Below are 22,824 nucleotides of genomic sequence, written 5' to 3'. Positions count from 1 at the left end.
AGTTAGTGCGGGCTCTGTCCCCGGTACTGTTCTGGGCACTACAGATGAACCAAAACAAACCAGGCAAACCCCCGTGAAGGTTACAGTCTAGTCGAATAGACCCATTTCCTGCAAACTGGATTTTCTGTATCCGCAGTATCACACTGTGACCAACCTAGGATTGTTCACACGTGGGTTTATTAAGAGTTTCCTTTGTGTAATGTACTGCATTCAGAGGGAAATATAAAGCACTACCGGTGTTTTGAGAGGCTCAGAGATGGGAAGTCACTGTTGATTCTTGACTGTCAGAGAAAACTCACTGTTTCTGTGAAAGCACAAAGGGAGGACCACCTTGCATCCTGGCTTTAACCATTTACTCAACAAACATTGATTGGGAACCTTTTTTCTGACAAACTAAGTCACTGTCTGGGCATTCAAGGCCCTGTATATGTCTAAAGGGGGTTTCCCCTGTGTGAGCCGTGTGATTCATGGAGCTGCAGGGATCTGAGCTTCCTGCAGGCTCTTCCCATCAGGGCTAGAACCTCATTTCCCTCATTGAGAAATGATGGATAAAGTCAAGTAGCCCACAGATACCTTTCAGATTTAAGAGAAGAGTCATCTGGATCTGAAGGCTGGTAAGGAAAGTGTTCCTGAACCCCCACTGGTCACAGCAATGAGAGAGAAAACATCACAAAGCACTGTGCCAAGTGGAGTAAGCCAGCCAGAGAGAGGCAAATGCCCTATGATTTCACTCCTATGTGGAATCTAATGAACAAACTGAACTAACAAGCAAAAGAGAGACAGACTCATAGAGAGTGGGTTGGTTAGGGGGTAGAAGAACAAGCAAAAGGAAAAGGGACTGATGGACATGGACAGCAAGCAGTGTGGTGATTGCAGGGGGCAGGGAGGTTTAAGAGGGATAAGTGGTAATGGAAAAATACAGTAAAAATGTGTATTTCCAAAAATAAAAGCAGTAGGTGAGATGCAGTGGACCCTCCCTTGGCATGTGCTGGCTCAGGGTTTTCCCACGCTTGCAGAGCAGCACACAGGTCCAAGATTTATGCAACTTTTCATCAATTATTCGAGTACATCTGCGTGGGCCAGCTAGCCCCACTAAGGAATATCTACTAGACTTTCATACTTCCACTGTGGCCTAATTTGACATGAAGGCACTTGAGAGTCAGGGGCCTCTCCACAGTGACTTGCAGGGTGCTGTGAGCAGGGGCCCAGGACACGGAGGCCACATGATGGTCTTGCAGCCCCCACAGTGACGGGGTTGGAAAGAAGGAGGGGGAATGAGAGGCAGCAGGAGGAAAAGGAAGTGATCTGTTGAGTTTACATCTAGCATTGCCCCACAGGGATCCTTTAACACAATTTTATTTGGGAATCTAACATTTAAACTTTTGCCACTTAGCACAATAAAGTGTGACTATGAAGAGTCTTGCATGAAGGCATTTTATGGGTGATTAATATTTTAGTCATAAAGGAGTAAAATACAGACCCATTTAGTCAATTGAGGACATTTATATGGCAGGCATGTTCCTAACCCACTGTTTCTCAAATCATTCTTTAAATTTCCAACAAGATGCTTTTGCTTTTCTTCAGCTCATGAAGTACTCTCTCCTGTGGAGTCAATTCAAATTGTTCTCCTTCATTGATTCCCGCCCCCTACTCTCAGCTTCCGACCACCTATCTGCCTCTCAGATCTCCTTAATTTCTCTTACACTGTCTTGCAGTGCTGAGGTGTTGAGCACTTCAAATGTGGATAGCATGACAGAGGAATACGTTTTTGCTTTAATTTTAGTTCATTGAGATGTACATTTAAAGAGCCCATGTGGCTAATGGCTACCTTAATGGATAGCACAGCTGTATTGTATTATATTTTACTGTATATATCCTGTCTTTCCATCGAAATAGCAACTGCAGGCATTATATTTTTATACTTCTTTTTAAGTTCCCACGAAACTTAGTGCGTGGTTATATGTGCATATAGTATATGTAGGTTCTTGATGGCTATGCTTGTATTTCAAAAGATCATAAGGAATGAATTACTTGCAAATATAGAGTTGGAACTTCTAATTTTGGGGTTGAACTCTGAAATAGATGACTGTTCCCACTAAGCTTTACTCTTAGTAAAGCTTATAAAGCTGTCTGACTGAATCCAGACATCTGGGTTGGTCTCACTAAGTCTTCAGATCCACAGCAGAATAGGTAGACAATCTACCATTGACGTGGCTGCCCAGACAACTATTCAAGAATTTATTTTTATGTTGGTCACCTCCCAAATCAGAGTTAAGTAATTTTAAACACTATAACCCAAACCACAGATATTGGTCAAATGACTTTTTTTACAGAAAAGAATTCCTATCAATACCACCCCTTTAGAAAACAATATGGCAATATGCATCAAGAATTTTAAGTGTTAATGTTCTTCAACTTAGAATTATATTTCTAAATTTCTAGCCCAAGGAAGTACAGTTGACCCTTGAACAGTATGGGTTTGAATTGCGTAGGCCTGCTATACGTGGGGTTTTCTCCCAATAAATACAGTCAGCTTTTTACATCTGCATGTTTCACATCCTTGGATTCACCCTCCTGCTGATCAAATACTAGTAATATTTTCACACCCCCAACCTCAGATCCCTGGCACAGAGCAACATAATGTGAAAATGTGTGGGATGCTCCTTCCCAAGACTGACTTTAGGAAAAGAGCCCTGTTGTAATTGATGTCCTTTGTGTACTTCCTACTGATAATTATTCTCTTTCTAGTGCTCTCAAACCTCATCATTCCTTTTCTCTAGATAACCGTTCTTGTCCTTTTCATTTGGAACCTCTGCTGTGTTCTCTTCCTCTCAGTTGCTTGTTCTCTTTTCTCAGCTGTCTCCCAGGATCTTTTTCTGATGCAGAACTAAAATATGACTCACAATAGACAATCTGTAGACCTTAATAGCTGTGTAGAGAAATATCTCTGAGGAAGGAATACTTACAAAAAGCTACCATTTACTTCCTCGTGGCTGGCAGTCTCCATGGACCCATCCTGAGTCCGGAAAGGGTGATGACTAAAGTGCACCCAAGTGCACCCCGTGATTCCCTGAGAACGCACACAGTGCCTTCTAGACTAGGCAGCTGGGGTCCGTCTTTTTAATGCCAGTATTTCTGAAGAGCGACCACTCACTGCCTCTGAGAGCATTTATTGAAGAAGTCAGAGAAGGTCACCATTGGATACACCAGTGGGTGAACGTCAAAGGAAGGAAAAGACAGGACAGGAACTAATGAAAGCAGCAGTGAGAATTACAGAAGAGATAAATTATCAATGGTGACAGCAACTTGTGAAAGTTCCTCAGAGGTAAGTAACAGAGAAAGTGGTAAAAGGTTCAGAGGAAGCATAGGAAAACCAGAAGACTGGAGCAGTGGAAATGACCAAGGTTATACTTGGTCATGTAGGTTAAGCTGCACAAACACTGCAAAACTTTTAGGCTGCTGTAGAAGCTCATTTCTCTCTGTATGACTGTTTATAGGTAAGGTGGTGCCTTGGAGCTGGTAGGCAGCTCTGCCATTATTATCATATGGCTTTCACCTATGGGTTGAAAGTGGCTATTCCAGCTCTTGACATATTCCAGCCAGTGGGATGGAAAAAAAGAACATGTTTAATACCTTTAAGGATGAGGTCTTCAAGTCACATCTACTCCCAGCTCATATGGCTAGAACTTTGTTTGCTACATGGCTACACCCAAATGCATGGAAATCTTCTCTTTAGCTGGATAGTGTTATGCCCATCTAAAAATCCATTGGTACCGAAGGAAGGGAGAACTGATTTGGGGGGTAACTATTCCTTCCTGCTATGGGAAAATAGAGGCAGTTGAGAACTTTAAATGGTGACTGACTTTACTTGAGCAAAAGAGTTGGCTAGACCTAACTGAGACTGGAAAATGAAAGGCTACAGATATGAATCACTTTCTCATCTAGCTATAACTCTATGTCTTGAAGAAACATATATTTTGGAGTTATTACATAATACCAAAGAGTGTATTCTTCTTTAGCTCTTGAAATGGCATCTCTCTCTTCTTCCCTTTCATTGTTCCAAACTCTTTATTCTCTATAACTAGAAATATTCATGCATCCTTCAACGGCTCTCCACTCCCAATAGTTTCTTTTCTTTTTCTTAAATTTTATATTTTTATTTTTTAGGTAGGAGGGAAAGAGAGGGAGAGAAACATTGATCAATTGCCTCTCATATGCCCCCACTGGGGACCTGGCCCGCAACCCAGGTATGTGCTCTGGCCACAAATCAAACCGAAGACCTTTTGGTTTGCAGGCTGGCGCTCTCTCCACTGAGCCACACCAGCCAGGGCCCAGCAGTTTCACTCCATAATAAAGAGTTTATATTATTTTTAGTTCTACCTGTTATAACTCTTATTGATAGTGCCATCTTTTCATTTACATACTGTCTTTTTTTTTTTTTTCAAAAAGCTTTCCCAGGTGTGTGTGTATATAAATATTTTTCTTCTCCCTAAAATGCTATAATTTTTCTGAAGGGAAAAGCCCTCTCTAACTTCTTTTGGATTCCCTGTAGTGCCTCACATATTGCTGGGGACAAAAAGCAGGTGCTCGATAGACAGTTATTCATTTACCTGTTTGTAAAAAAAAATATGACACAGAAACTTCAAAGAGTGGATCTGCCAAAGATCTGAGATACCAACTTATCATGGTTCAGGTAGCTGATAAGCAGATTCAAGAACTGAAAGATTACAGGGGCTCGACCATAACCAAGTACTATTAAAGGAAGTTTGTTTTTATTTACAAAGCTTGCACTTGATGGAGATCTTACTGTAGTTGCAAAGACAGCCTTGCTTTTACACAAGTATGAAACTCTCTATGAGAGATAATGATAGGTTTTTAATGCTGAATATAGATTACTTCTGTGTATCCAGAATCTAAATAACCAGGAAGCTCAACCAGCTAGAAAAACAAAACAAATAGAGCAGACTTGTTTTAAAAAGCAAACTTGCAAGAGAGGTCAGGTTCAACTTTATGAATACCTCTATAGCCATATATAGCAACGCATATTGCTGGCAATTACTGTTAACGCACTATAGGTTCCCACCACATTTCACAGCTCATCTCCTGAAGTAACTTTGGGTTTTGTGCAAAGGCTTAATTAATGGTCTTCCACTGAGAGGAAAATAATATAAAATTTTGGAAATTATTATGAAATTATTATTATGAATTGTTTTCAGCGTAGTTGGTGGAACCATTTCTCATTTGCAGAAATCCCCAGTTCCACACAATGGGAACATGATCATAGAGTTCTCCCTTTTAGCTTTTAGGTGCCATTAAAATCCAGGCTCCACCCTGGTGAGTAGCTCAGTTGGTTAGAGAATCATCCCTTTATGCCGAGCTTGTGTGTTCATTCCCCAGTCAGGACACATACAAGGAGCAAGAATGCATAAATAAGTGGAACTACAAATTGATGTGTGAATAAACAAACAAAAAAACCAAAACAAACCTTGGCTCTAAAGTACTTCGCTAGTTATCAAACTAATGTAAAGACACAGGCAAATGGGAATATATAAGACAGAAGAACAAACTGCAAGTGCATTTATTAGTTTGTACAACATATTCCAGAAATAAAGTAGAATAATATTTGGTATACAAAAGTTACTTGATCTTTGTGAATTTAGGCTGGTAAATTAATAACACTGCAGCCTTCAGTGCCTTGTTTCTGTTAGGGTCAAGTTATTTAAAGTTTAAATCTTAAAAGTAATTATTTGCATAAACTATTACATTTATTTTTAATATTCAGTGTAAATTGAAAAATAAATGTATCCTGAAATATTCCATACAGTGGTACTACTGGTGAAAGACTAGAACTGTCCTTGATGGACCCAGGTTTCTCACTGTGTATCTAATCTTTAACCTTTATATAGCGTTTCAGATTCTTCTGTGTGTGTAGTTCCTGACCTGGAATGACTTCTTCCCTTGTGTACAGGACTCGACCTTTAGAAAACTCCAAAATCGGTTCAAGTCCATCGGAACTTTTTGGGCTGTTATTAAATTCCATTGAAGTGGATAGTTTTTATTCCTTCTTCCTTCTATCATTTTCTTTTTTCAGAGACTGAGCACTTAAAATTACTCTTATAAACTGATTTCTATCAAAATAAATGTATGGAATGTATTATTGTTCTGTATGAATAATGCGCTTTCACTGTTTCTGAGGAACCAGGCAATTTTAAATTCATTATAGATGAATTCTAAGTGTTCTAATCTTGTGGCTTAGATAACTTAAAAAAAAAACACAAACAAAAAACAAAGAGTGACCAGTTAAATAAAGAGGTCATAGTGTAAAGCAAAAAGTTTTTTTGCAACTGTAGAATGGGAATTTAATATTTGTATGCATGTCTGTTACATACTGCTGAATTAGGTTCTAATTTACCAGAATATTTATAATTTACTGTATCAGATCCAAATTATGTATTGTATATTTTATCAATATGATCATTACATTGTTGAAGACAATATAATTTTGACCTCCTGATATAACTATTAGAAAAGACCATATCCCTTCTATTGGGACACATTTAGATTTGTTTTTATTGTACTTGATTTCCGAGACTGCAAAATAGTAGCTTTCTATCAAAGGCACCAGACTCCAAAGAACATTATTTAAAGTGCTTTGTCTTCCATTTCTTTATAAAACTAATTGAACAGAGAGCACTCTGGTGGATCCATGATTTCATTAATTAGACTGGAATTGATCTGATCAATCTTGGACTCATTTTTTGAGGGAGGAGATAGCTATCTGTCAACCAAAATATTGAAAAATTTTAAGTTTTGATCTTTTAAGATAGGCGTAGGAAGATATTTTTACCTTTGGTCATACTCCAGGGTAAATACTCATGAAGTATTGCAAATAGAATTTTACCTTTAATGGAAAGGCAGGGTTAATAAAGACGTTATTTTAAATGTATAAACTTTCTTTTGAACCTCATTTGGCCACCTTGTAGGGCATGTGTGTATGTGTTTTCACGTAGGCTTTTCTAAAGCATGAGATATTTTGTTATATAAAATGTGTCTATTGAAATACCAATTGTTTAGCAACACCCTTTTCCACACTGAAGAGAAGAATGGAAAATATTAAATAGAACTAAGTTCTTAAGGGATCGGAGGAAGGCTGTCTGCAAGCGTTGCATGAGTCACTGTCTCCACCTAGTGCTGGCTTTCGGGAACTAAGTTTCCCAGAGTCCTTACTGATGCTGTAAAGTCCTGATTTATGTTATGCACATGTGCAGTCAGTGTAGCTGGGCTCGCTAGTGCCATTACAGTTACAGGTCTGTCAGTTCTTCATTTATAAAACAGAATATGAAGAGGCCTATTGCTTTTACATAAAAGCTCATGCTGTGCTGGAACTCTGCAATCTAATGGCCTTTGCTTTATATGAATGTTTATTAGCCCTGGAAGTTGAACTTGACCAGTTCCTTTTAAAGATACCCAGATGGGTTGAAGTTACATAGGCACTGCAGCTAGGAAGATGAATCTTTTCATCAACGACCTGTCCTTTACCTTACAGCAATACATCAGACCAATGTACATCTAAAAACTTGATTGAAGTGGAAGGCCCTGGATTTTCAGAGCATTTATTTCAAACCCTCTGGTGCATGGGAAGAGACTAACGATTTTGGCCACTCACCTGGGAGAAAAACCAGGAGACCATGGTTTCATGCAAGTGAAGTCAAGTCAAGAAAGTGGTCATTTGTCAGACACTGCTGTTAGTTCAGGCTGGAGAAAAGACCTTTGATTTTGGTCATGTTAAAACTGATGGCTGAGTTTCATTGGAGTTTCAGAGATGAAAGTCTAATTTGAATTGGTTTATGAGAATAAGGGAGAACAGGAGATGAGTCTCTTAAGGAATCTGCCACAAAGGGACACAAGAAATAAGGCAATAACTGAAGGTAGATGTGAGGTATAGAGAAAGTTTTTTTTTAAAGAAATCAAGCTGTGAGACATAATGCACATGAAGTGACTCAGAAGAGCAGGAAAATTAACACTTCTAGATGAGAGAGGATAAGAATCTAGGTACAAGCCGAAGCGCTGGCCTCAGAGCACAGACAGCTCTGCAGTAGCAGAGAGGCAGATTCTGCGTTGTCAAAGAACAGGTCTCTCCTGCCACCGCCACCGCCACCTTTTGGCGTACAGCTTCCAAGAATTTTCAGCAAGCTTGGGGGAAACCTGGGCCCTTGAACATGAGTTTGAATACTGCAGGTGGTTCTGATGAGGCTGAGCAGTCTCAGAAAATTTTCAGGCTCAGATGACCATCATGTGTGCTAGCAGATTATGGGACTGCCCCTGTATTCTCATTCATTAATCAGTGATTTATTATATTAATAAGTGTCTGTCACTTTATTTCTAGATTCAGTATTACTTAACCATAGTGATTATGCTCTTGCCACCATGTTAAATTTCTCGGCTAGTAATGATTTAAAAATTTTATATATTTAATTTTAAGTAAGATTACTGTATTACTTTTTAAATTACCAGTAACTAACTTTATTATGAAGCTTATCTCCCCTTCGTGAAATGAATTAGCTAGTTTTTTCTATCTTTATGGTTTAGAATACTTTATATTGCTTGAAAATTATCTGTTCCATGACCTGTGAAGTCATATAAGCAAGGCCATGTTTTCTGTTTTATATTTAAAATCTGTGAGGTATTTTTTAAATTCATTTATTTTATCAGAAATTTAGTATTGAGCCCTGAGCAGCTTGATTCAGTTGGTTGGAATGTCATCCCATAACCAAAAAGTTGCAGGTTCAATTCCTAGTCAGGGCACATACCTAGGCTGTGGGTTCGGTCTCCCTTCGGGTTGAGTACCAGCCGTGGTCTGGGTGCAGAGGGAAGGCATCCAGTGTTTCTCTCTCTCCCTTTCTTTCTCTCAAAAAGCAATGAAAATGTCCTCAGTGAGGATAAAATAATAATAATAATAGTAATAAAGAAATTTTTCATTGATTAACATGCGCATGCAGAATATACTCTTAATCTCCATGATAGATATTTAGCTCAATTTTTCTATTTAGTTTGTATTATATTTTTATTAATCTAGACTTATATGCAAAACAGTTGGTAAAATAAATAAAAATTTCAAAAGCATTTCTTTAAACCATTCTACTGATGTTCTAATTTTTAAATTATTTATTTCTATTTGAATATTTATTATTTCCTTATATCTGCTTTCCACAAGATAATTTAAATAAATTAAAATAAATTGAGTTTAATATTTTATTAGTTTCCCTTCTCTAGTTCTTAATAAATAAGCATTTACCATTATGAATTTACCTTTGACTATAATTCTAGATGGATCCTTTAATTTTTTATGATTGTTCTTTTTGTGGCTTTCTAAATAGGTATTGGTCATGTTATTTTTTTTTCCTATTTGGTATAATAGCATTTTGGGAGGGGAATGTGTTTTTAATATTATCTTGTGATTGAAATTGTAAATTTTAAACTTTCATTTATTTCTAATTTTATTCTATCATTTGTCACAAAAATTGACTTGTTCAATTTTCATTATAAAACCATAATTGAAGTTTATTTGGTTTAATAGCAAACATTATAAATGTTCTAAGAATTGTTGAGGAAGATGTATTTTCTTTTAACAGACTACAATGTATCTTAAAAAGTCATACTTACATTTATTACATGTAACAGTCATATATTTTATTTTTATTTTAGTCATATTTATTTCTTTACTTTTATGAAAATTGTTTTTCTTATCCAAGTTATTGGGATGACATTGGTTAATAAGGTCACATGGGTTTCAAGTACACGTTTCAGTGATACATGATCTGTATAGTATTGTGTGCCCACCACGCAAAGACAGACATTTTGGATCCTTATTTGTTACTTTAAGAAAAAAGTTATCTAGTAGATTGTAATCTAGTAGGTGGTCTAGGCTGGTTTCTCTTTGAATGTCTAAAAAGTTTTGCTTAAATTTTTTGTTAGTATTGTTATTTATGTCACAGTTATTATAAAATGACTGTTATTCTAATTTGCCTGCCTCAAATTTCACCATCAATTATAATATTGCCAATTTTTCCTTTAAATAAATTTTAAAATTTATTCTTTTGTTTTAATACTCTATTTGTGTCGCTTGTACACAGTAAACTATCAGATTTGGGTATTTAATTCTTTGCCTAGTTCATAATGAGTACTCAAATATTTTGAGAAGTGATATTTTACCTTGTTAAATTTCTTTTGTCTTTTATTTTTCTTAGGTGGGCCATAAAACACGCAGGGACCAGTAAGCCGGGCCAGTGGAAGCATTCTAGGGTTGAAAATCCTCTCTGGAATAAGCTTACCTACATGTGGCCAGTCCTTCCCAGCGGCCAACTGAATGAGGTTGTATTGCTTAGTATAAGACATGGTTGTTGATACTTAAGTTTTAAGGCCCAGTGTTCATAACATTTTCCATAACATTATAACAGCTTTTGATTTGCAACTGTTAGGTGCAAGAGATTAATTAATTATATTGTCGTATCAGTTAATTGGAAACATGCATTTAAGTCTTCCATTATGGAGATGAATTTATTTTTTCTTGTTTGTTGTTATGTTTTACTTTATGTATTTTGAAATTTAATTCTTAGATACACAAACACACTCAAAAATAGTGTATTCCATGGCAAATTGAAATGTTATCATGTAGGCTCTCTCAAGCTCTAGCGAAAGCCTCAATTATTCAACACTAACAGAAATATTTCAGCTTTTTTTGGTTGTTTGCCTAGTATTTCTTATTTTTACCCTTTTACTTTCTTTGTTTGTATAATTTTCTGTTTAGGATGTCTCCAATAATCAGCATATAGTTCATGTTAAAAAATGATCTGAGCGTCTTTACGTAAGGATTTGGTCTTTTTTATTTATTGTAATGACATATATTTAGGTTACTTGCTTTATATTTTTTCTGATTTTTCTGTTTCATTTTTTTCTCCATTCTCACTTTTTGATTGAGTTGTTTTCTTATATTTTTCTCATCTACTAGTTTGGAAATTATATCCTCTATTTCTACCCTTTATTTTTGTTATTAATCTAAACATTTTAACTTGCATATGTAAATGATCAAAATCTAAAATTAACAAATATATTTACTCTTCTTTCAAATAACTGAGAGATTAGAATACTTGAACTTCAATCATTTCATTTGTAACTTATACTCTAGTATTGTCATGTATTCTAATCTTATCTTTTAAAAAATTTCCACAAGATATTGACATTGTTGTGTGTAGTTAATATCTACTTAGATTTATCTTAAAGTTCTCTTCTTTCTTCTTAAAAATTTCTCTTACATCTCAGTGTTTCTAGCCAGGCTTACTTTCCTTTTGCCTAGTATGCCTTTCTTTTAGTTGTTGGTAGCAAACTTCATTTCTACTTACCTGAGATGTGTCCATTTTGCCCTCATTCTGAAGATATCCCCACTGACTTCTACCTCTCATTGTGGTTATGGAGGAGTCAGCTATCTCTCTATGCGTTATTCCTTTGAAGGTGTGATCTATCTTTTCTTCCTGACAGCTTTTAAAATCCTCCCTTTTCTTTGGTATTTTTAAGTTTCACCTTAATAGGTCTGAAAGAGAATTTCTTTTTATTTCTCCTGCTTGGGGTTCTTGAATTTATGAATTGGTATCTTGCATCTTTTCTGAAAATTATCACCCATTATCTCTTCAAATATTTTTCTCCTATTTCCCCTCACTCCATTTTTCTAATTGAGAGCTCTGATTAGCTGCATGCTAAGACCTCATTTTGACCTCCATGTCTCTTAAACTCTCTTTCATACTTTTCTTTTCCTCTTTCCAATGCATTTTTATATTGTATTTTCAAACATTTTTCATTCAGATTATTAATTTTCTATTTATTTCTGTCTAAAGTGTTTTATATTCCAAGTGAGGGTAATCCTGTAGTGTAAAGATTATTTTTCTCTCTCACACAGAGAGAGTGTTTGAGGTGGTCTATTTTACTTAAACCACCTGCAGAGATAATCACTTTCGTTTGCCTTTTCAATGATATTTATCCCATTGTAGTTTTGTTTCATGAGTGAAGAGGTTCTCCTGTTAGGCTTCCCAACTTTGCTGGGTCCTGAAAATTCTCTCCCGTGCCCTTCCCCTGCAAGACCATGGACGCAGAGATTCATGGAGTTTGGAAAATTCCCATAAGATACGGTCCAGTTTCAGCACTTTGTTTACTTCTCTGGGTCTCGAGTATGTCTTGCTTTATTGCTAGGTCAATGACCCATCCTAAAAGATTTTTTAAAATATTTTATCCTGATTTTTTAGTAGTTTTGTCATATCTTATGGCTTCAATCAAGTTTTTTTTCCTTTACCCTGGAATTACAATTCCCTATGCCTCTCCACTGATGGAATCAGAGTCTCAGCCTTTAAGGGGAAGGGCTGATGGAGTCTGCAACCAGGAAGTCATTGCGTAGGGCCCCAAACGCCCATCTATGTAGACTGCAGTGAAGCAACAGTCCAGAACACTGAGTTTTGTTGAAAGAGAAAAAAGTTCTTCAAAGTACCGGAGCCTGTGTATTGGGCAACCTGAGCCAGTGGCTAGGCGAATTATGTGTCTAAGGTTCAGGGTTTATAGCAATATGAGAGCCAACATGGAGGCCAGGGTGGAGGGGGGCACAGAAACACCAATAGACCCAGCATTAGACCAAGAAAAAAAAAACAAGAATTGTTCTAATTATAAGATTTACTTCAGAGATTCAGGAAGGGCAGAGGCCAAAACCCAGGGTGTAGGAAGAATAATTTATCTCCTCAACTGGTGATGAGCAGGTGCCAGCAGGTTGTCTGGTGGCCAAAGAGGTCAAGAGGCACATCCTCAGAGGCCTATAAAGGTCAAAAACAAGTAGCCAGATAGGGGCCATGGTCCACTTTTCCCAATGGTATTGAACTTTCATCTATACCCAGGAACTACAGCAAGAAAGGGAAAAGGAAAGGTGTATTTTGAGGGCAAACAACAATTCTGGTATGAAGTTTGAACCTTCAATTTGATTGAATGTGGATACAAAATACAGAACTAAAACGAAAAAGACTTTTCAAAATTTGCAGAAACTGGTGCACCTGTCATTAAACTATCAAGTTTCCCACCCATGTAACAGGATGGGGGAACACAGGGCTTCCTCAGAAATAGTATGCTTTCTTATACAGGGAAGGACAGGAAATTATAACAACTGCAAATTTAACAGATGCCGTGCTCACATTTTTTAACCTTGGTATACAAGTAAAGTAATTCAGTTCATTCATTAATTTAAATAATGAATGGTAATTATATTAGGAAACTTAAGTTAACCAGGTCCTTTTAACCTTTAAAAAAATTAAAATTTTGCAGGTTCGATTCCCAGTCAGGGTATATGCCTGGGTTGCAGGCCATGACCCCCAGCAACCACACATTGATGTTTCTCTCTCTCTCTCTCTCTCTCTCTCTCTCTCTCTCTCTCTCTCTCTCTCCCTCCCTTCCCTTTATAAAAAAATAAATAAAAATAAAAATTTAAAAAAAATTAAAATTTTGCCAGTAGTCTGGGATTTGACAACTAAATATTCTTAGAGATGAAAATGGACTCTTCCAAAGTTCTCTAGCCATTCAGATAGAGCAGCAGTGTTTGCGTGGAGCAAATAAGAAGCAGGCAGGCCCTCATGTGTAAGCCAAAGGGAAAGGATGAAGGCATTAAATTAGCTGAGGTGAGGCAAATAGATCATATGTGGCAAGAAGGCTCAGCCTAAGAGTTCTGTTATTTCTTGAAATATTTGAGGAAGAGAAGGAAATGCTTACCAAGCAGGGAACTCAGTTCTCACTCAAATTAAATGTGACTATTTCATTTAAAATCTGGATTTATCTTATCTGAAGGAACCATATTTTCTTGCAATTCTATTTCCATATAATTTATTTATTAAGTAAAGATATAATTTTATTTGTGTATAATTAAATGCAATTACTTTTTCTTAAGAAGACTTCCCATTTAGATAAATTGCAATGAAAAATGTGATATATTGTAGGATTCAGAACACTGTGGTCACTGTAAGCATATGTATTAACTTTATTCTAGCTTTAATCTTCCAACTTTACTATAATACTTATCTAATCATTAATCATTATATATTTATGCAATGCAGATAGAGCAAGGAAGGAGAGAGACATGGTCTCTACCTTCATGGAGTTTACAGTTTAAGAAATATAGGCTGTGAGTCGAAAGGAAGGGACTGGAAAAGGAAGAAGTCAGACTTGGTGAATAGAGGACAAAGAAGGGAGAAAGAAGAAACTCACATGAAAAGTTTGGTGTCCCTGAAATCAAGGCTATTTGTTGAGCCAATCCACTCACTATAAGGTCAGTATGAGAGGGAAGGTAGACAGGCTGATTGATGAGCCTGAAAATTAAGTCAAAATATTGAATCTAAGAAAACCACCTAAGAAACACTATCCTGAGTGAGACTCACATTCTTCTGTTAACTCTTTGATAACAGCTTTTCAGAGCAGACTGAAAACCAAGGGAAGAGATCGGGAAATAGGGACAACAGGAGTTCTTTTGTGGTGACTGAGATGACATTAATACCAAAATACCTGCCTCTCAGTGGTGGCAGTGGGTCTGAGAACTGACTTCATGCTGTTCTTGCTGCTGCATATTATTCATCCTGAAGGGCAATCGATACCATGTTTTGTAAGCAAGGAACATTTTATGTCTTAGGATGTCTATATTTTAAAAATACAGCAAGACCTACCAAAAACAAGATCAATGAATTATTTTGTTTTTTCTGTGATGTTCACTAGAACAATTTCCAGGAACTCAAATTATTTTCTCAACTCTTGGAGAAATGTTGTAGATTGAGAAGTTGTATTTCTAACCATGTAAAGGTAAGGAGCAAAGGATTTTCAGATTCCAAAATGAAATCATTATAAAAAGTGAGCCCGAAGAAGCTTAAAATTTTGGAATGAGCAACTGAATAGTGATTTTAAAATTTCTAAATTACTGAATTAAAATATATCCTTCTGGAGGGGTACATGTTAAACAAAAAAAAGTTAAAAGTGTGCATTTTATTAATCTGTTAAAATATGATGATAATTAACTGTAACTATAAAGGGGAAAATGGATATGTAGGAAGGCCCAAGAGAGAAAATTAAAGAACCAGTAGCTTATTAATAATAAATAGATGAAGGAAGGCCAATTTGATTGAGAATTTAGGTCATTGGTTAAGAGCTGGACTCCCAAAGAAGCATAGGGGGCTCTGGTTATGAGAGAGGGATGAGAAAGATAAAACAGGATTATCCACGGAAGCAAGCACCGTGGTCCAGCAAGGTCTCTTGACAATGCAGCTGTGCCATGGAGTGGTGTGAACACAGAGAAAATGACTAAACAATGAATGGGAACATAAGAATTTCAATGGAGAAAACAGAGGGGCAGGAAATAACACTCCAGTAGGCTTAATCCATGATTTTTTTGTTTGTCCTCCATTTTCCTGACACCATATTGCTCTATTTCTATGAAGAACCTTCCATAAATGAAAGACCACATGCCTTGGTCTGTATTGGTCTAACATGCTAGCACATCTCTCCAACCTACATGCACCTTTATCTTTGTCATGTTCATTGGACAGTGCCCAGGCACTAGGACCAGCTCTGTAATGATGGAGCTTTTTGCCTGCTCAACACAAGTCACCCTTCTTTGGGTATTTGTACCCATATCCCCTTTAGGAAACTTCTTCCACTTTTAAGTTCATGAGATTATGATGCTTTTGCTTGGGCTTCTCAGAAAGCAGAGCCTGCAGCAAAAGGCTTATGTGCTACTACTTTCTTAGGAAATGCAGTCCCAGGGAGCAACAGTAAGGGACACACAGGGAAGGAAGGGGAGCCAAAGTGAGAATGTGTCATCAAACTGTCCCCCAGGGAGCCATTTAAACAGTGTTCTTTGGAGAGTCTCTCCTGGAGGAGAAAGAAGGAAGAATTTATCCATCAGCTTTCATCCCTCTTTGGTCAAAGGTTTGCTCAAGGCCACACACCCAGGGATGGGTCAGAGATTCAAATACAGGAATTCTGGGTCCCAGAGCCCAAGCTCTTGGCCATTCACAAGATGTTCTCATGGATGTTGGTCAGTGATAAGGAGAAAATAGAAGCAAGTGTAGGGGATGGGGTAGGACAGGGCAGGGTTTGGAAATTTTTGATTGGCCTGGGAAGGCTTTTTTGAGGTAATATTTGAGTAAAGTTTTGAAGAACAAGCAAATCCAGGGCACATGCATGCTAGGAAACACAGAGGTCCTGAGATGGTGTTTTTGAGGAACAATGAGGTGAGTAGGGAGAGAGCAGCAGGAAATGATGCCACACAAAGAAGATGGGTGGGTGCAGGTCACACAGAGCCTTGGCCATTGTAAGACCTTTGGCTCTTACTCTCAGATGGGAAGCTACTGGAGGGCTTGGATCAGAATAGTGATCTGATCACTAGAATAATAGGGTGAAAAGGGGTTAAGGTAGAAGCAGGGATAAGCAGTTAGAAGGCTTTTGCAAACCCTAGGTGAGGGGAAGTAATGTCTTGGACAAGGTGAAGTCCCAAGGTGATGATGGGACTGGAGGTGATAAAATGTAGCTGGGTCCTTGGTAGGTTTTGAAAGTGAAAGCAAGTTTTGCCTCTTATTAATTTAGAAATAAATAACTAAATAAATAATTAGAAAAGGTCTTATATTGGTAAATTTAAAAAGATATTTTAACTAATAAGACAATTAAGAAATCATAATGAAAACTTAAAAGGCAAATATTTAGAACCAAAGAAAATGTGCCTAAAGTGTATTTGAAGGAAATTTATAACCTTAAATATTTACATTGAAAAGCAGAGAGGTTAAAAATCAATGAGATTGCATTCAACTTGAGAAGTAAGGAAAATAATAGTGGGATGAGCTCAAAGAATTAGAAGAAAGGAAATAATAAGTTAGGGAAGAAATCAATATATGATACACATGAAACAGAATCAACAGAGTCAAAAATTCTTTCTTAATAATATTAATAAAATGGATATACCTTGCTGAACTGGTTAACAAAAAAGAGTAAAGGTAATATTAGGAATTAAAGATATAAATATAGATGCTGAGAGATTTAAAAGATAATACAAATATGGTTTAAGTAAGCTCATGATAAATAATATACATAAATAAAATAATCACTTTTCTAGGTAAAAGTAATTTAACAAAATGGAATCAAGAAGGAATTGAAAGCCTGAGTAGCCAAGTAATCACAGAAGAAAGAGAGTCAGTAGTTAAAATATTCTCACAAGGAGAACACCATATCCAAATAGTTTTATTGGCAAATTCTAAACAAGTAAGAAACAAATATTCAGAAACATTATAAAAAAAGCAACGCTTCCCAATTTACTTCATGAGGCTAAGATAAATTTGATACTAAACCTTGATGAAGATAGTACAAGAAAATTACATTATTTTATTTATGAACCTACATGCAAAAATCCTAAGGAAAATATCAGCAAATTGAATTCAGCAATCTCTTAAAAAGATAATGCACTGTGACTAATTTTGATTGATTTAGAAATGCAAGATTAGTTGAAAATTTTAAAAATCAATTACTGTGATTAACACATAGCCAATGACAAGATAGACAATCATATCAGCACATTTCAATAAATGCAGGGAAGACAGCTAGTTTCCAAAGGCAGCATGGTACTCGACTGGGATGGAGAAACTGACAAATTGAAGAAAATAAAACACACAGAAACAGACCCACACTTACATGGAATTGTGATATTTTACCGGATGGTTACTGCAGATTAATGGAGAATTAATTGCTGCCAGGACAATTGTTATACAGACAGAAAAAGAGAGAAAGAAAGAACTTGGACCTTGCCTAATATCACCTCTGATCATGCCTTTCCTCATTTCCTCTTCTTCCACAAACATCTGTTTTTGAGAGTGGCAATACCAATCACCCAAGCTACACACCTGGGAGCCACCCTTACTTCCTTTTATTCTTCCAAACATCCTGTTCTGTTAATCCTCACATCTGATACATACACTGCCCCATCATTTTACCCCCTTTACTGCGCTAACTCCTACTAAGGCTTCAGATCGAGTACACAGCATTTCTGAGTTAGGTTCTCCTCGTATGTGGGTCCATCACACCTCATGCATACCCTGTTGCTATTGTACTTACACTATGTAATTGCCAGTTTATTTCTAGGTAACTTTCTGAGCACCACTAGAAATTCCTCGTCAAAGAGTATCTTATCTTGTTCATAGTTTTATTTCCAATGTCTTGCACTGTGCCTGGAACATAGTAAACAACATTTGGATAATGTATGAATTAATTAATAAATAAATGAATAGAAATTAACTGAATCCTGGTACTGAAGCATCTGAAATGTGTTTTATTGTCTCACTATGTTTTTTTGAGTGTTCCCCAAATATATTCTTCTTTGCCAAGTAGATTTAGTTTTAAGATAATATTATTTCAGGCTGTAAAACCACTTTTCCTACCTTCTTAATTTCCTCATATTAAAGATATTTCACACATAAACAAAGTTAATTCAGTTCTATTTTCCTAGAATGATGTTTCTCTGAAGGGGAATAAATGTTCCATGTTGTAACATAATACAGGTTTTACCTACACTTAAAAAATTATTATCCTTCTTCTTCATTCAAACAAAACATTAACTAGACTTGTCTGGAATATCTTAGGTTGCCAACACACGTTTGATGGATGAAGGAAAGATTAAAAGTATAAGCAGTGTGTTACATTTTTATTATATCGAGAAGTAACTCTTCTTATTTATTGCCAATTGTTTTTTGGCATTTCTTCCTGAAGGAGTTTGATTGGCCAATAGAAGGAGTGCTTGTTCCGAACAGTCCTCCCATGAAGAAACCCGTCTGCAAGTCACCGCAGCAGTGTGTGCCCATGAGACTCAGGGTTCTGAGGAATGGAGACGAGAATAAAGGCAGAGCCCTTGTTATAATCAGTCCAGACGCCTCACCTGGGCGAAAACTGCAGTAAGAACAGCATGCTCATTTTTCCCATTAAATACATTTTCTAAGTTCTACAGATTTTTGTCTTCTACATTACAGATGTTTTCCTGAGAGAATTCTGTGTTTATTTTTTTAAAGGGCTCCCATGTTGATACTTGGAGATAAAAATAGATCCTAAGATTCATTTAGTTTCTATGTCAGGAAATACTCGAACCCTTGACTTAGGCTAGGCGTGGGATAGAATAATGAGTTAGAAATGAGTAGTTCTGAAAAGGTTTTATATCAATGTCTATTTTGAATTAATGATTTTGATTTTTTGTGAATGTATTTTGAAATTACTTGAGCTCATAAATTGCTTCTTAAATATAATTTCACAATTCCTTATTAAAGTCATTATTATACAGAATTATTTATGTTTAGATCTTTGGCATATTTGACAAATAAATATAGTTCTCAAAATATAAGTTTATATAATTTTATATCCTTGACTTTGTCATTGTAGAAAGGCATCGATCTGCACTTTTGCTTACATTACGAGATTTGAATAAAATATTCCCAAATAACCAAGCTTTCTCCAGCACTGGAGAAAAATTACCTGCTATATTTTCATTTTATGACAAAAGGAATCAGAGATCAGTGCAAAGCTCTGATCTAAAGAATGAGTTAAACACATTGTTTCTCATATGATTAGCAGTGATATTACCTCTTGACCTTTCCTTTGAGGTGTTTAGAATATTTGAGGCTGCTGATAATAGTTTAATATAACTTTCTTCAAATTGATTAAAATACACTTCATACATCGCTGAGCAATGAGTAACATTCAGATCGGCTGTCCACTGAACTGCCTTGTAAAGATGATAAAGTAAAAAATTAATCTCCAAAGTAAAGTCAAGCCTGAAATTGAAATCTTTGACGCATACATTTCATAATTAGCTCATTCTGCTAGATGTAAAATGTGAGGGCAAAGCCCTTAAAGTTCTATGTGACTTTTTTAGCATGCCAACTTAACAAATAATTTCAGTCCCCTCCTACATTTATTTTTTTCTTATGCTGTATCTTTGTGGCTCAAAATTACATATGGATTTTGTCTTTTCTCATTAATGGTTTTAAAATGCAGGGTTCAATAAGGTAGTTCCAACATACTCTGAGGGATTTGTTCATTTGGACAGCTGTTCTAGCAGAGAGTATGCAAAATCCTCTGCTGTCTATGCTCATGGAACAGTGTGTCCTGGTTAATCAAATATTCACTTTGTTCACTACATAAATTAATTATTCCCAAATAATTAAATTATACTGGCATACACTTGCCTCTAAAACTCTACTGAATGTGGTTTCATTTTTCTTGGCTGATTCAGAAAGTTTTCTGCAGGACCATCACTATAGCATTTCCCCCCAGAGCTGGGTGTAAGTCCTGGCAACAGAGAGTGTAAATGGAGAGGGACTCGGCTGATGATGCAGGGAGGCTGTGTTCACACTGTGTGCTGTACCAACGGCACTCAGAGCCGTGCACGGTGGAAGCCTTGCTGTGCTGCTTTTAACATATCCAGGTCGGATATCTCCTCTTCCAGAATAAATAAAGGCAAATGACATGTAGGGGAAAATTGCTTGTATTAACCTGAAACTTATTTAAAAGAAGAAAGAGGGGTGGGCTCTTTGGTGTCTTTACAAGCAAAATCAGCCCAGAGTGATGAAATATGGATCCATTTTAAGCAAATCCTGCTCTAGTAGCATACCACCCTTTAGTTATTTAATCATGCATTTTTTCAGCATAATCCACTATATATTTTTTTATTTTAATTATTGTTCAAGTACAGTTTCCTACCTTTTACTTCCATCCCAGCCCACCCCACCAGTCTTCCCCACCTCCCTCTCATTTCCACGCCCCCCGCCCCCGTTTTTACTGTCCATGTGGCCTTTATACTTGTTCCTGCAAACCCTTCCTATTTTCCCCTGAAATTCCCTCCCCTCTCCCCATGCATTCTTGACAGTTTGATGAGCTTTGGTCATCGTTGATTCCTCCATCCACAAAGCCAAAGGAAAATCAAATGGCATTTCTTGGTTGCTTAGTGGATGGTTATCTTAGTGAGTGAGAAAACCTTGTCAGATAGTCTTGATAATGGTTGTCAAATTTATATAAATTGAGACAATCGTGATTTCTGTGTCACTGGTAACTTTTATCTCTCAGAACTGTAAACAAAGTTAAACAAAGAAAATTTTGCAAGTGATATGTTAAGGAATTATAAGAGGAAAGATTTAATTTAAAGCTGTATTTCACATAGTTTTAATGAGAAAGGTACTAGTAAGTTATAATCCCTGGATTCACTCAAGCTCCTTTTATGGTCCCTTCTGACCAGTCCCTGCTGTTTTCTCTAGCTGCATCTCTTATCAACACCTCCCCCTAATTTTTGCTTTTAAGTGCCCTCCACTCTCCTACACTTCTCAGCTGCCTCAATAATAAAGGTCTTCTGAGAATAAGTTTGGACGTCATCACTGGATGTTGACTCTGAACCTGACACTTTCCTCACCATCCCTGACGTGGCTGCTGCTTCTATGAACCTCTTTGCTTTCCAGCACCAGAGCTCCTGCCCCTCTTTGTGATTATCTGCTTATGTCTCCATCCTGGAGACAGAGGACCAGGATGTGCTCTTCACCATATAGGTGCTGTCTGCTATGGGGTGACCACGGACAGTGTGTCCTGGTCGACCAAGTGTTCAGTCACTTTATTCACCACATGATTTGGGGAATACGATAGCCCTAGATCCGTGCTTATGAAGTGAATAAATTAATTAATGGTTAATTTTATTTGATTACAATTTTAATAAATTAACGAGAAAACAATTATATTTGACCACTATGTCTTTCATTTAATAAAATGTAGAGATTTTAAAAATATACATAATAGCTTCCTAACTTGAAAGTTTGAAGAGATATATAGTCTAAGTAAGCATCTTTTTTCTATGATGATTATTATGTATTTTTCAGTTTAATAATTTTTAGGTTTGGACTGATTGCCTATAATATATGGCTTATATATGAGTAAACATATGCATGTGAATAATATATGAATAAAGCATCCCAGAAAAAATAAATTACATCTCCACATTTTCTTTATACATGATAAATTCATATCTTGGAGTGCTCAGCATTAATAAAAGAGAGTTATAATTTTAAAAATTTATTTTCTTGTATAAATTGCTCATAGTATAAATATCAATGAAGTTTAATATTTCATTGTGATAGTTTTGAAACCCTGTTTTTTAAAGAAAGATAGATTATCTTAGGGAAAATTATGATAAATTAAAACCACGATATTTTTACATATTTAAACAAGTTGAAAGATCACTGGCAATACATACTGACATATTAATCAAGTCTTAAATCATTTGTTTCAGAACTGTTGACACAGAAATGAAAGAGAATGTGAAAAACGATGTCACTAAACATTCTGAAACAGAAACAAACCAGACTGAATTTCATCAACTTCTGGAGAGGTAAATACTTACTATCCCAAATGCCAAGATATTTTCCATTCAAATACCTGAATGATTATGTGTAATGCAGAACACAAAATACATATGTACCCACATAAGAAAATAGTTGTTCATATAATAATTCTAAAGTCTTTAATCTGTGAAATACATCAACTATGTGAGTTCATGATACCCAATGGCAATTAATGCATTATCCCCAAAATTCCAAGGCAATTTCCCCAAGCTTCTGAACTACCAACTTTGTAAATATAAATTATTCCCATTTTTAAAAATATATTTATAAATTTATAGCACTTTTCTTTGGTTTACATTTACCAAATTAAGGGCAACCTGGTTAACTTACTTTAAATCAATTTTTCTAT

General features: G+C 36.2%; 1 protein-coding gene across 2 annotated transcripts in view; it reads left to right on the top strand.

The window, feature by feature from the left end:
- Positions 1 to 22,824, top strand: part of DCDC1 (doublecortin domain containing 1) — a 352,665-nt gene that overhangs the window by 273,556 nt on the left and 56,285 nt on the right. For both annotated transcript variants that reach the window (XM_045825425.1, XM_045825424.1), the window contains 3 exons: positions 10,248 to 10,371; positions 18,814 to 18,995; positions 22,364 to 22,462. In XM_045825425.1, the coding sequence (XP_045681381.1) occupies positions 10,248 to 10,371; positions 18,814 to 18,995; positions 22,364 to 22,462 (405 nt within the window). The remainder of the gene's footprint in view (positions 1 to 10,247; positions 10,372 to 18,813; positions 18,996 to 22,363; positions 22,463 to 22,824) is intronic.

This window comes from Phyllostomus hastatus, unplaced genomic scaffold (genome assembly GCF_019186645.2).
Source record: "Phyllostomus hastatus isolate PE091 unplaced genomic scaffold, TTU_PhHast_1.1 phas_scaffold_585, whole genome shotgun sequence".
Taxonomy (NCBI): Eukaryota; Metazoa; Chordata; class Mammalia; order Chiroptera; family Phyllostomidae; genus Phyllostomus; species Phyllostomus hastatus.
Note: the sequence above shows the minus strand (reverse complement) of the source record. Positions and strands in the feature narration are given on the sequence as shown.